Source organism: Podarcis bocagei, assembly GCF_964188305.1.
Source record: "Podarcis bocagei genome assembly, chromosome: 13".
Classification (NCBI taxonomy): Eukaryota; Metazoa; Chordata; class Lepidosauria; order Squamata; family Lacertidae; genus Podarcis; species Podarcis bocagei.
The window spans coordinates 27,726,883-27,739,033 of record NC_138138.1 but is presented as its reverse complement, the minus strand read 5'-3'; the positions used below and the strand labels follow the sequence as shown (position 1 = coordinate 27,739,033).

At 41.3% G+C, this 12,151-nt stretch overlaps 1 protein-coding gene and 1 long non-coding RNA gene across 4 annotated transcripts in view; one reads left to right on the top strand and one right to left on the bottom strand.

The window, feature by feature from the left end:
- Positions 1 to 12,151, bottom strand: part of LOC308572554 — a 79,163-nt gene that overhangs the window by 54,356 nt on the left and 12,656 nt on the right. The window lies entirely within an intron of this gene.
- Positions 1 to 12,151, top strand: part of GSDMA (gasdermin A) — a 30,840-nt gene that overhangs the window by 9,151 nt on the left and 9,538 nt on the right. For all 3 annotated transcript variants that reach the window (XM_081168689.1, XM_081168688.1, XM_081168687.1), the window contains 3 exons: positions 9,683 to 9,931; positions 10,860 to 11,049; positions 11,968 to 12,133. In XM_081168689.1, coding sequence (XP_081024815.1) covers positions 9,715 to 9,931; positions 10,860 to 11,049; positions 11,968 to 12,133 — 573 coding nt within the window. In that variant the 5' untranslated portion in view covers positions 9,683 to 9,714. The remainder of the gene's footprint in view (positions 1 to 9,682; positions 9,932 to 10,859; positions 11,050 to 11,967; positions 12,134 to 12,151) is intronic.

Genomic DNA, 12,151 nt, shown 5'->3' with positions numbered 1-12,151 from the left:
CATCCCACCTACATCACAGAAATTTAAATGTTGTTTTTCTCTTGTCCTTGTTTATCTCCTGTCTAGCAGGTTACTTGATTGGATTTTCTGGGGAGCCTGGCCATTCTTTTGTAGTGGTAAAATACTTATTTCCTGGGCCAGGTCACAGGCTCACACCTTATTCAAACACAGATTAAGACAGGATTTGTGAAGGAAGAGACAATGGGGAGGCTTTTCCATTTTTAACCTTGCAGAGAAAGGATTTGGTCAGTTTAGGAATCAAAATGGGTCCAGGTTGGCTTTCCTGTGCTGATCTATGTATGTGCAGTTATGAACATTACTATATATCTAAGACCATAAAATTCCTATCACACCGGCACCTATTTTTCAAGAAAAAAGCACTGTGCATATCTACTCAGAAGTAAGCTCCATTGAATCCCACTGAAATGCAGCCTTAGTAGATTAATCTGTGTTTTTCTTTTGCTATTATTTATGCAGCTTTGGGGTTTTTTGTTTTGTTTTTTGTTTTATTTTTACTCATTTATTCTAAGCCGTTCAGAGAATGTCATTTTAGCAAGCAGCATTGAAATGGCGTAAGTACATGATGAAATAAATAAATGCAATACAGTACAAGCCCCTGATCCACCAGGCTGGAGGGGGTTTTGAGAGGTGGAAGTGTCCCTCTGCGCAGCCTCTGCCAACCTCGGCCAACACAGAACCGGCCTCAATGTACTCACCCAAATAGCAGGTGAGCAAACCTCCTGTTGCTGGTATCCCTGTTGGCAAGGAGGTGGCAGAACTGGGCTAGCAAAGGATCCTGAGCTGGCCATGCTGCCACCATATGATGGCAACAACATGTAAGACTTGGCACATCCACACACACATATATATAAATAATAAATCATTTTCAGATTATATTTTTTTTTTTATGATAATTTTTATTAATTTTCCAGACATATAATAAAACACAAACAAAACAAAAGCATACAAGACATACAAACGAATAAACATGTATAATTACTTAAACTTATTTTCCTAAACCTTCTTTCCCGGACTTCCCCATACCTCCCTTTTTCTGCATCCTTATGTTAACCCTTTCTCAGCAACCCTTCATTCAATTAATTCAGTCATTTTCATTATGCATCCTTTAAAGTTATGATTTACCGCTGCAAAGCTCTATTTCTTATAACCATGACATCTCAGCCATCATCAATTTTACAACAGTCTTTAAGGTATTTTTTGAATTTCTTCCAGTCTTCTTCCACCGTCTCTCTCCCCTGGTCACGGATTCTGCTGGTCATCTCTGCCATTCCCATATACTCAATCACCTTCGCTTGCCATTCTTCCAGAGTGGGTAGCTGCTGCGTCTTCCAATACTTTGCCAGAAGGATTCTTGCCGCTGTGGTAGCATACATGAAAAATGTTTTGTCCTTCCCTGACACCAATTGGCCCACCATGCCCAGGAGAAATGCCTCTGGCTTTTTCAAAAATGTCCATTTAAGGACCTTTTTAATTTCATTATAGATCATTTCCCAGTAGGCCTTTACCCTCGGGCAGGTCCACCAAAGGTGGTAGAAGGTACCTTCAGTCTCATTACATTTCCAACATTTGTTACTGGGCAGATGATAAATTTTTGCAAGTTTGACTGGGGTCATGTACCACCTATAAACCATTTTCATTATATTCTCTCTTAATGCACTACAAGCTGTAAACTTGATACCTGTATTCCACAACTGTTCCCAGTCATCAAGCATTATGTCATGACCTATGTCTTGTGTCCATTTAATCATGGCTGATTTTACTATTTCATCTTGTGTATTCCACCTCAGCAGCAAGTTATACATTCTCGACAAATTCTTAGTATTGGGTTCTAGCAATTCTGTTTCCAATTTCGACCTCTCCATCTGGAAACCTATTTTCCTGTCTTGTTTAAATACCTCGTTTATCTGATGGTAATGCAACCAATCTCGTACCTTAGACTTTAATTTATCAAAACTCTGCAATTTAATTCTTTCACCATCTTGTTCTAAAATTTCACAATACTTTGGCCAATTGGGTTCCATATTTAGTTTTTTTATCTCTTTAGCCTCCATTGGTGATAACCACCTAGGGGTTTTACTCTCCAGCAAATCCTTGTATCTTATCCAAACATTATACAGTGCTTTCCTCACAATATGGTTTTTAAAGCCTTTATGCAATTTTACCTTGTCATACCATATATATGCATGCCAACCAAATCTGTTGTCATGCCCTTCCAGATCCAAAATATCTGTATTCTCAAGAAGTAGCCATTGTTTCAGCCAGCAGAAAGCTGCCGATTCATAGTAGAGTCTCAAGTCCGGCAGGGCAAAACCCCCTCTATCTTTTGCATCAGTTAAAATCTTAAACTTTATTCTGGGCTTTTTGCCCTGCCAGACAAATTTTGATATGTCTTTTTGCCACCTCTTGAAGCAATCCATCTTATCCAAGATCTGGAGTGTCTGGAATAGAAACAACATTCTAGGCAATACATTCATCTTGATAACAGCAATTCGGCCTAACAAGGAAAGTCTCAACCTTGACCATATTTCTAGATCTTTTTTCACCTCTGTCCAACATTTTTCATAATTGTCTTTAAATAAATTTATATTTTTAGAAGTCAAGTTCACACCCAGGTATTTCACCTTTTTTGTTATTGTTAAACCTGTTTCACTCTGAAACTTCTCTTTCTCTGCCGTTGTTAGATTTTTCTCCAACACTTTGGTTTTTTGCATATTCAATTTAAATCCTGCTACTTGACCAAATTTCTCAATTAGTTCTAAAACTCTTTTAGTACTAGTCTCTGGCTGTTGCAAAGTCAGTACCAGATCATCTGCAAATGCCCTTAATTTGTACTCTTTTGTTCCAAGTTCAACGCCTTTAACCAATTGGTCCCCTCTAATCATGTTCAGCAAAACCTCCAGGACTGTTATAAAAAGTAAGGGTGATATTGGGCATCCCTGTCGTGTACCTTTTTCTATAGGAATCTCTTCCGTTACCACATTGTTAACAATCAACTTTGCTTTTTGCTTAGAATATATAGCACCTATACCGTTTTCAAATCCTTGGCCTACCCCCATCCCTTGGAGATTCTTTTTCATAAAGGTCCAACAGATATTATCAAAGGCTTTCTCCGCGTCCACAAAAATTATAACTGCTTTTCTATTAATCTTTACTTCCAGCAACTCTAAAATGTCTATAATGTTCCTTACATTATCTGACATATGTCTCCCTGGGAGAAAGCCTGTTTGGTCCTTGTGAATCTCCTGCACCAAAACTCTCTTCAGTCTTTTTGCTAAAATGTCTGCAAAAATTTTGTAATCCACATTGAGTAATGATATAGGGCGGTAGTTCTTAACCTGATTCTTTTCAGTCTCTGTTTTCGGTATAAGTGAAATAAAAGCTTCTTTCCACGATTCGGGTGCCTTTTTCCCTTCCAAAATTTCATTACAAACTTCCTTTAATGGTTGTACTATCCATTCCTTCAATGCCTTATAATATCTGGCAGTCAATCCATCCGGGCCTGGAGATTTTCCCAATTTCGTGTTCTGAATGGCGTCCTCTATTTCTTGTCCTGTTATTTTCTCATTCAAAATCCTTTTACTTTGATCTGAAATCTTTGGTAGTCCATACTTTTTAATAAATTCTTCTGTTTCCTGCTCGTTAACCGGCCCTTGTGCATATAATTTCCTGAAAAAACTTTGAAAACAGTTGTTTATCTCATTTGGTTTGTGGATAATTTTTCCTTCCATTTCCAAACTTGTCACAGTATTCAATTTCTGTCTCTTTTTCAATTGCCATGACAGAAGTTTCCCACATTTGTCTGCTGATTCAAATGTTCTTTGTCTCATTTGCTTTATCTTCCATTCTATCTCTTGATTCATCAGTTCCATATATTGTGTCTGATAATATTTTATTTCTCTCAAAATCTCATGAGACTTTGGTTTGGACCTCAATTTCTTTTCAGCTTCTTTTATCTTTTCCAAAAGTTTTTCTTTTCTCTCATTCTGTTTTTTCCTCTTTATGGAGTTTTGTTGTATTAGGAAACCTCGCATCACGGCCTTGCTAGCGTCCCAAATTATTCTTTTTTCCACATCAGTTCTCAAGTTTATCTCAAAATAGTCCTTCACTGCTTTTTGGGCCTTCTTATAAATCTCTTCATCTCTAAATAGGGCGTCATTCATCCTCCATCTGAAGGTTCCAGTTGTTGTTAGTTTCATCTCTATCTTCACTGCATTGTGGTCAGAGCAAGTCTTTGGGCAAATTTCTGCTTTTTTTATCTTCGGTGCCATACAACTAGTTACCCAAATTTGATCAATCCTTGTCCAGGTCATTTTAGCTTCAGAGAAAAAGGTTCCCTCCCTCTCCAGGGGATTCTTTGTTCTCCAGATATCAATCAAATCCAGTGTTTCAGTCAATTCGAAAAAAGTCTTTGGAAGTCTTCCATCATTAGAGATTATCTGTCTTTGTGCCTTATCCATGTTAGTGGAGACAACACCATTCATATCTCCCATCATTATAATTTTACAGTCCAGATAGTCCATTAAAGTCTCATGCAACTTCCTAAAGAATTCCGCCTTCCCCTCATTTGGTGCATATATTCCCAATATCATAATTTTTTCTCCTTGAACTTGTATTTCTATTGCCAGGTATCTTCCTTGTTCATCTTTGAAGATCATTTTGGGAGCCAATCTTTCCTTTGCATATATCACCACACCTCTTTTTTTAACTTTGTCTGATGAAATAAATTCTTGTCCAAGCCTCTTGTTTATAAGTAGTTTCCTATGTGTCCTGGTCACATGCGTTTCTTGCAAACAAATTATATCCAATTGCTCTCTTTTCAAAATATGGAAGACTTGGCGTCTCTTCCTGGGGAGGTTCAGTCCATTACAATTCCAACTAAGAAGTTGCAGAGACATTTTAGTATTATGTACCTACTCCTCCGACTGCTCCAAGTTTTTGTTCCTCCTCCGATGGTGGTAAAAGTCCAAATGAGAGATTTGCAATATCTGTCGGTTCTTTCTCCACTGTTGTGTCTACTGTTCCTTTCTGTAAGTCCTCCTGGTTTCTTTCCAAAAAAAGTTCTTTGTCTTGAATTGTTTTTATTTTAATCTTCCTTCCTGTGTAGTTAAAGGACAATCCTTGTGGGAACTCCCACCTGAAAGGTATGTTGTTCTTCTTCAGAAGATAAACCAAATCTTTATAAAAGGCCCTCACCTCCAAGATGTATTTAGGGATGTCTTTGAAGATCTGTACTTGACAGTTTTGGATTACGAGAGCCTTTTGATAATGTAGGTCCAAAATTTTATCTCTTTCTTCTTTAGATCTCAATGTAATCAAGCAATCTCTGGGTTTCTTGCCTTGCCTTCTGCCCAACCGGAAAGCCGTTGTTATTTCAAATTCTTCCTCCTGAAACTCGTCCTGCCAAAATTCCAAAATATTTTCTGTAAGGAATTCTGCAAGGCTTCCTTTCTCTTCCTCTGGGATTGATCTTAATTTGAGATTTTTCTCCTTTCTCTGGAGTTCCCACAAAGCCAGAGTTGCATCATGTTCGTTCACCTTTTTTGTGATTGGGGCGAGCTCCCTCTTAGTTTCTTCTGCTGTATCTTTTGCACTTTGAGCAATCTTTCTTGTTTCCGAATTTTCTTGAATAAGTTTATTTATAGAATCTGTGTTAGAAGCTACGCTTGCCGTGTTCAAGTCCAATCTTGTTGTCAGGTCATTCAATTTTTTTGTATTCTCCGCTGACTGCTTTGTCAATGCTTCCAAAGACTGATTTATTTTGAGCAATGCCTGTGTCATTGACTCCATAGATGCAGTTGGTGCTTTTTCCTGTCCAGCTGGTGTTGTGCCTTGCATAGAACCCCTTTTCTTTTGAGTTTGCTGAGTTTGTTTTGTTTTAGATCTAGTTGTTATCTCTTCTGGTAAGCTGCTCATGTCCTCAAGGTCAATTCTCACAGACAGGCTTAGAAGTGGAAAGTTCCACTCTTTCCCTCTCACAGTAACAAATTTTCTTTAGTTCCTCTAGAGGGAGCATTTAATTGTATCCAGTTTAGAAAGTCAGAAACACATAATGTGGGGAACAAAGAATCCAAAGAAACCAGAGTCCAAAGTCCACAGTCAAAACACTTTTTACAGTTTCAGTCTAAAGTGTTCACAAAGTAACTCCATTCAAGTCTTATAACATGTTTCAGTCAAAACCCCAACTTTGTATCCAGTTTAAATTGACAGTTCAATTGCCTGGTGCTTGCTCCAGCAGCCCGACTCAGGGTTTTGACAGTGAAAGATCTCTTTCCTCCTCTCCTTTAAGCAGGTATATAAATTTCAATCTTAATCCCCCCCTTCCCCTGCTTGCTGGGGGGGAAATTTAAGTCCGATGTCAGGTTTTAAACAGTTTAGAAATTATCCTTCAATTAAATGCAGCTTTGTTCTTTCGTTGCTTTATTTACATGCAGTCCGGGGAGGCAGACTTCCTTATTTTATGCCTTTCCCGTTTTCAGCCAAATTTTTAAAAGTCCCACTTTAAATGTCCCGTTCCATCTGTCAATCTTACTCACGGGTTTTACAGTCCGAATTCAGTTTCAGGAAGGAATCGGCGCTCTCTGCTCAATGGCGACGCAGCTTCACTCCGCAGGCTGGGTGACGACTCTCAGCACCGCGCTCACTCCCGATGCCGCTCCGTAGCCTTTAAAAAGGCTCTTTCACAGTACCGGGGGGCGCAAAAGGTGCCCGCCGAGTCTCCTTGCTTACAGGCTTCAGCGCCTGCAATTTTAAGGGTCCCCCGCTCGCTGTAGCGGGTCAGACCCGAACTTGCGGAGCAGTCCTCCCTCGGAGCTCGAGGCAAGGACCGCCATTAAGCACTGGCGCCGACCGGAAGTCGATAATCATGCGCTGTTCCTGGTGATCCCACGATGTCTTGACTGGTTGTTTAAGGCCGGCCTGATCAAGCTTTGCTTCCTCTGGTTAGCCCCGCTGAAACTCCAGTTATTTCCAGACCCTGGGACCGATGGAAGACTGGTTATTCCTCCTGGCAAACTGCCTGGTGCGCGCTGGATAACCAGTCCTTCCTCGTTTCCAGAATCCGGGTAACCAAAAGTCCCTTCGTGCGTGGTCACCATCTGTTGTAAATAAAAATATGCCCTTTTCCCTTATGGGGTATCCAAGAGCCCATATAGAGTCCTTACATAGGTTCCCTATTGGTAGGAGAAAATAGCAGAGGCCAACCAGAGAATATTGAGAAGCAAAGCAGCTAGTAAGCTTGATCTTTATTGATCTGTTGCAACAGGGTACTCCCCTCACACGCAGGAGAGGAAGAGGACCCAGAACAATGGCCTGCAAGGCCTTATAAAGACTTTTGAAATTCCCATTCTCTAGATCAAGACCACCCCCAGAAACATTATGCATACATCACAGAAGGGGTGTAACCTAAGACCACCCCTCAGATACATCCCACCTACATCACAGAAATTTAAATGTTGTTTTTCTCTTGTCCTTGTTTATCTCCTGTCTAGCAGGTTACTTGATTGGATTTTCTGGGGAGCCTGGCCATTCTTTTGTAGTGGTAAAATACTTATTTCCTGGGCCAGGTCACAGGCTCACACCTTATTCAAACACAGATTAAGACAGGATTTGTGAAGGAAGAGACAATGGGGAGGCTTTTCCATTTTTAACCTTGCAGAGAAAGGATTTGGTCAGTTTAGGAATCAAAATGGGTCCAGGTTGGCTTTCCTGTGCTGATCTATGTATGTGCAGTTATGAACATTACTATATATCTAAGACCATAAAATTCCTATCACACCGGCACCTATTTTTCAAGAAAAAAGCACTGTGCATATCTACTCAGAAGTAAGCTCCATTGAATCCCACTGAAATGCAGCCTTAGTAGATTAATCTGTGTTTTTCTTTTGCTATTATTTATGCAGCTTTGGGGTTTTTTGTTTTGTTTTTTGTTTTATTTTTACTCATTTATTCTAAGCCGTTCAGAGAATGTCATTTTAGCAAGCAGCATTGAAATGGCGTAAGTACATGATGAAATAAATAAATGCAATACAGTACAAGCCCCTGATCCACCAGGCTGGAGGGGGTTTTGAGAGGTGGAAGTGTCCCTCTGCGCAGCCTCTGCCAACCTCGGCCAACACAGAACCGGCCTCAATGTACTCACCCAAATAGCAGGTGAGCAAACCTCCTGTTGCTGGTATCCCTGTTGGCAAGGAGGTGGCAGAACTGGGCTAGCAAAGGATCCTGAGCTGGCCATGCTGCCACCATATGATGGCAACAACATGTAAGACTTGGCACATCCACACACACATATATATAAATAATAAATCATTTTCAGATTATAGGGGGGAAATCAAGGCCTTTCAAGATTATGAAGATATAGAACTGGGATGTTGTTGTTGTTGTTGTTGTTTAGTCGTTTAGTCGTGTCCGACTCTTCGTGAGCCCATGGACCAGAGCAAGCCAGGCACTCCTGTCTTCCACTGCCTCCCGCAGTTTGGTCAGACTCATGTTTGTAGCTTCGAAGACACTATCCAACCATCTCGTCCTCTGTCGTCCCCTTCTCCTTGTGCCCTCCATCTTTCCCAACATCAGGGTCTTTTCCAGGGAGTCTTCTCTTCTCATGAGGTGGCCAAAGTATTGGAGCCTCAGCTTCACGATCTGTCCTTCCAGTGAGCACTCAGGGCTGATTTCCTTCAGAATGGAGAGGTTTGATCTTCTTGCAGTCCATGGGACTCTCAAGAGTCTCCTCCAGCACCATAATTCAAAAGCATCAATTCTTCGGCAATCAGCCTTCTTTGTGGTCCAGCTCTCACTAACGTACATCACTAATTCCATACATCACTATCCTATATATAGTGTAACAGTTAGGAAATTCCAACAAGCTGAAGAAGTAAAGCAAGGTACTTGACAGAGATGCCTTGAAGGATGTTTGGTGCATCCATTCTGGGCAGGGGGAACCCCTCTCAGGACCCCAAGATCCTTGACAATTGCCTTCTATTCACTAATACTATTTTAGGGGCAAGATGTTGGAGAGGGTAGCGGAAGCTGAGCTGCAGGCACTTCAGGAGGAAACCCATTACAGTTGTACCTCAGAAGTTGAACAAAATCCATTCTGGAAGTCCGTTTGACTTCCAAAATGTTTGGAAACCAAGGCGCGGCTTCCGATTGGCTGCAGGAAGCCTGCAGCCAATTGGAACCCGCATCCGACATTCCAGCTCCAAAGAACGTTCACATACCGGAACACTCACTTCCGGGTTGTGGCATTCAGGAGCCAAAATGTTTGACTTGCAAGGCATCTGACTTCCAAGGTATGACTGTATCTGGAACAATTCCAATATAGGTTTTGACTTGGTTTTGGCATGAAATTGGTCCTGTTCAGCCTGAAATGTGCATTTTTCTTGGGGAATGGCTTTTAATTCCATTGACCGAGGTATCCTCCTGGAATCATCTCTGTGAACTGGGGGATTGGAAGCACCATTCCACAATGGTTCCATGTCTCCCTACATGACTGGCCACAGGGAATAGCATTGGAGCAGAGACTATACATCTACACCGATTTAAAAACTGCTTTGAAGGCTGGAAGGAATTACTGTTTGGAAAAGGGGAAGGCATTCTGCAGCTGATTGCACAATACACCCTACACAATTTACAAGTTTGTTCCTCTTCTCATTGTTTCTCCGTCAAGGTCAAACGACAAGTCTTGCATACATCTCAGAAATGTTGTTTCATAAGGCAACCAAATCTTTGTCCAAGGAACTGGACCCAACAGGAGATTTGATCCCAGTGCGAAGTGTTATAGACCAACATCATTTTAGGCCTCTCTGCCTGGTTCAAAGAAAGAGAAAGCAGTCGTGGTGGCAGACCAGCCGTTTCCAGAGAACTGAATACAAGCTAAGTGATGTGCTGTTATCGGGAGACCATGCTGCAAAACTAGGTAATTTCCAGTATTTACAAAGCTATACGTACACATTCAGAAGGAAGCCATATTGAGTTTAATGGGACTTACTCCCAGGTAAGTGTGTAGAGCAGAGGTGGAAGAACCTCTGGCCTTCCATTTGTTGCTGGCTTCCAACTCCAACAACCTCTGGTGGCCTACAGGTTCCTCACTCTGGTTTAGACGATTTCAGGCTCATTCTCCTTCACACATTATTACAGGGCTGTGTGCATTCCATGATTTGGCAAGAAAAATGCAGGGTGCGTAGTTCAATTTCACAAGCATTTTAGCATTCTTTTAGAGCATATTTCTCATCCCATTTTTCTCAGTGGTTTGTGGTAGTGCCATAGTGTTTTGAAACCTTTACTCACAGTTATGCTGTTTTATCATTAGTTTTGACTTGGATATGACCATAGAGTTGGAAGGGAGCCAACGGTCATCTAGTCCAGTCCTCTTAAGGGAGTTCATAGATGGCAAATTTCCAACCCCCTCCTTCCCACTCTGCCCCGCAAAATCTCTCAAGAATCTTATTTATAACTCATGTTATTCTGTTTTCCATAATTATATTCAGGGCTGTTTTTTTCTCCCAGCTGTAACTCAGTTCTGGCACCCCTCAGGTGGGCTCCATGATAAGAGAACAATGGAGGCATTCATGGTGAATTCCAGCAACTCTTTTCTAGAAAAACAGCACTGATTATATTGTTTTAAAAAACCATTTATTGGAATCTTCAAGCCTCAACACCATGGTGAAAAGCATGCTTTGCATTAAGGAATTCTTGGGTTGCCTAGTATCTCTAGGGCTGGGAAACTCAGAACCACAGCTAGACAGGGTACAGAAGACAATGAGCGAGATGGACTTTAGTTACGTTTGTTGTTATAGTGTCCCTTTTGTTGTCATTGATTTTTCTCAATTTTTTTTAATCTCAAGAAGTCCAAGATTCAGGTTCATTCACCGTTGTGGACCACGTAGATGGAAAAGTGGAGGGAAATATTGGTGGGCGGATTGAAGAGACAAGAGTAGAAGCGTTGGCGGCTGTTAGTATGTCTCATTTGAGGTCTGTGAACGTGAGAAAGATATATGTCCACCCCCAGCTCCTCGATTCTGCAACAAGAGATGGGTAAGGCTGGAAGAAAACAGTTGAGGATACTGACCTAATATACCCAATGGAACTCAACATCGCCCATTACACTGTCTAAGAGACCACCTCCTTCCCTACAGACCCTCCCATACGTTAAGATCAGTAGAGGAGGCCCTTTTGGTTGTTTCACTTGCTTCAGAAGTGGGGGGGGGGAGGAGAGGACATTATTTGTGGCAGCCTCTAAGCTGTGGAATTCCCTCCCCACAGAGGTGTGTCCAGTGCTAGATTTATGTATAAGCTAAACAAGCTATAGCCTAGGGCCCCACTCTCTTGGGGCCCCCAAAATTTTTAACAAAAAAATCTGGATGTACAATTCCAGAATCTAAGATAAAAAACAAATAAAATAAAACCTACATACAGCAACAGTGTTTTGTGTTGTGTAGGCTCCTATGATGTAAGTAATGGGCCTCACCTGCTAGCCTGCTCCCTAAAATATCACTGGTTTGCTCATTTCTATATACAGTCATACCTCAGGTTACAGACGCTTCAGGTTGCGTTTTTTCGAAACTTCTAGGTTTCGGACTGCCGAAACCTAGAAGTACCGAGGTACCACTGTATACCACCCACTCACATAAAATACCAAGCTACTGAGATGCTGGGTAAAAGTGACATGGTCACACTCCTGTGTCACATTTCAGCAGGGCAATCAAGGCTGATTCAGTCCCAAAACCATGCTTGGACTCAGAGGAAATGGGTCCAGAGGATCAGGAACTCTTCAGTGGAAGAGAATCCAAATGTTACAGGATTGTACCTTGTGAAAAAATCCTGTACAGTATTGATAGGAGTTTAGAACGACGATATAGATTGCAGAAGATGCACTGCATGTAGTTTGTATATGGTGTTGCTATTTTATGCACTTTGCTCTATTGGATAACGGATGCATATTTTCTTCTTCAGGAAAATCAACTTGCAACATGAGTTCATTAAACAATCAAAGATGATTCGAAGGGACCTGTTTGTGATCAATGAGGCAGTGGAGACCATGGAAGAGACAGAGTTCAGGGAATCCAGCAATGCTGAAGGCAACATCTTTTACGACACCTGCATCAATCTGAAACTGAAGGTCAGGTTCGAGTTGTGG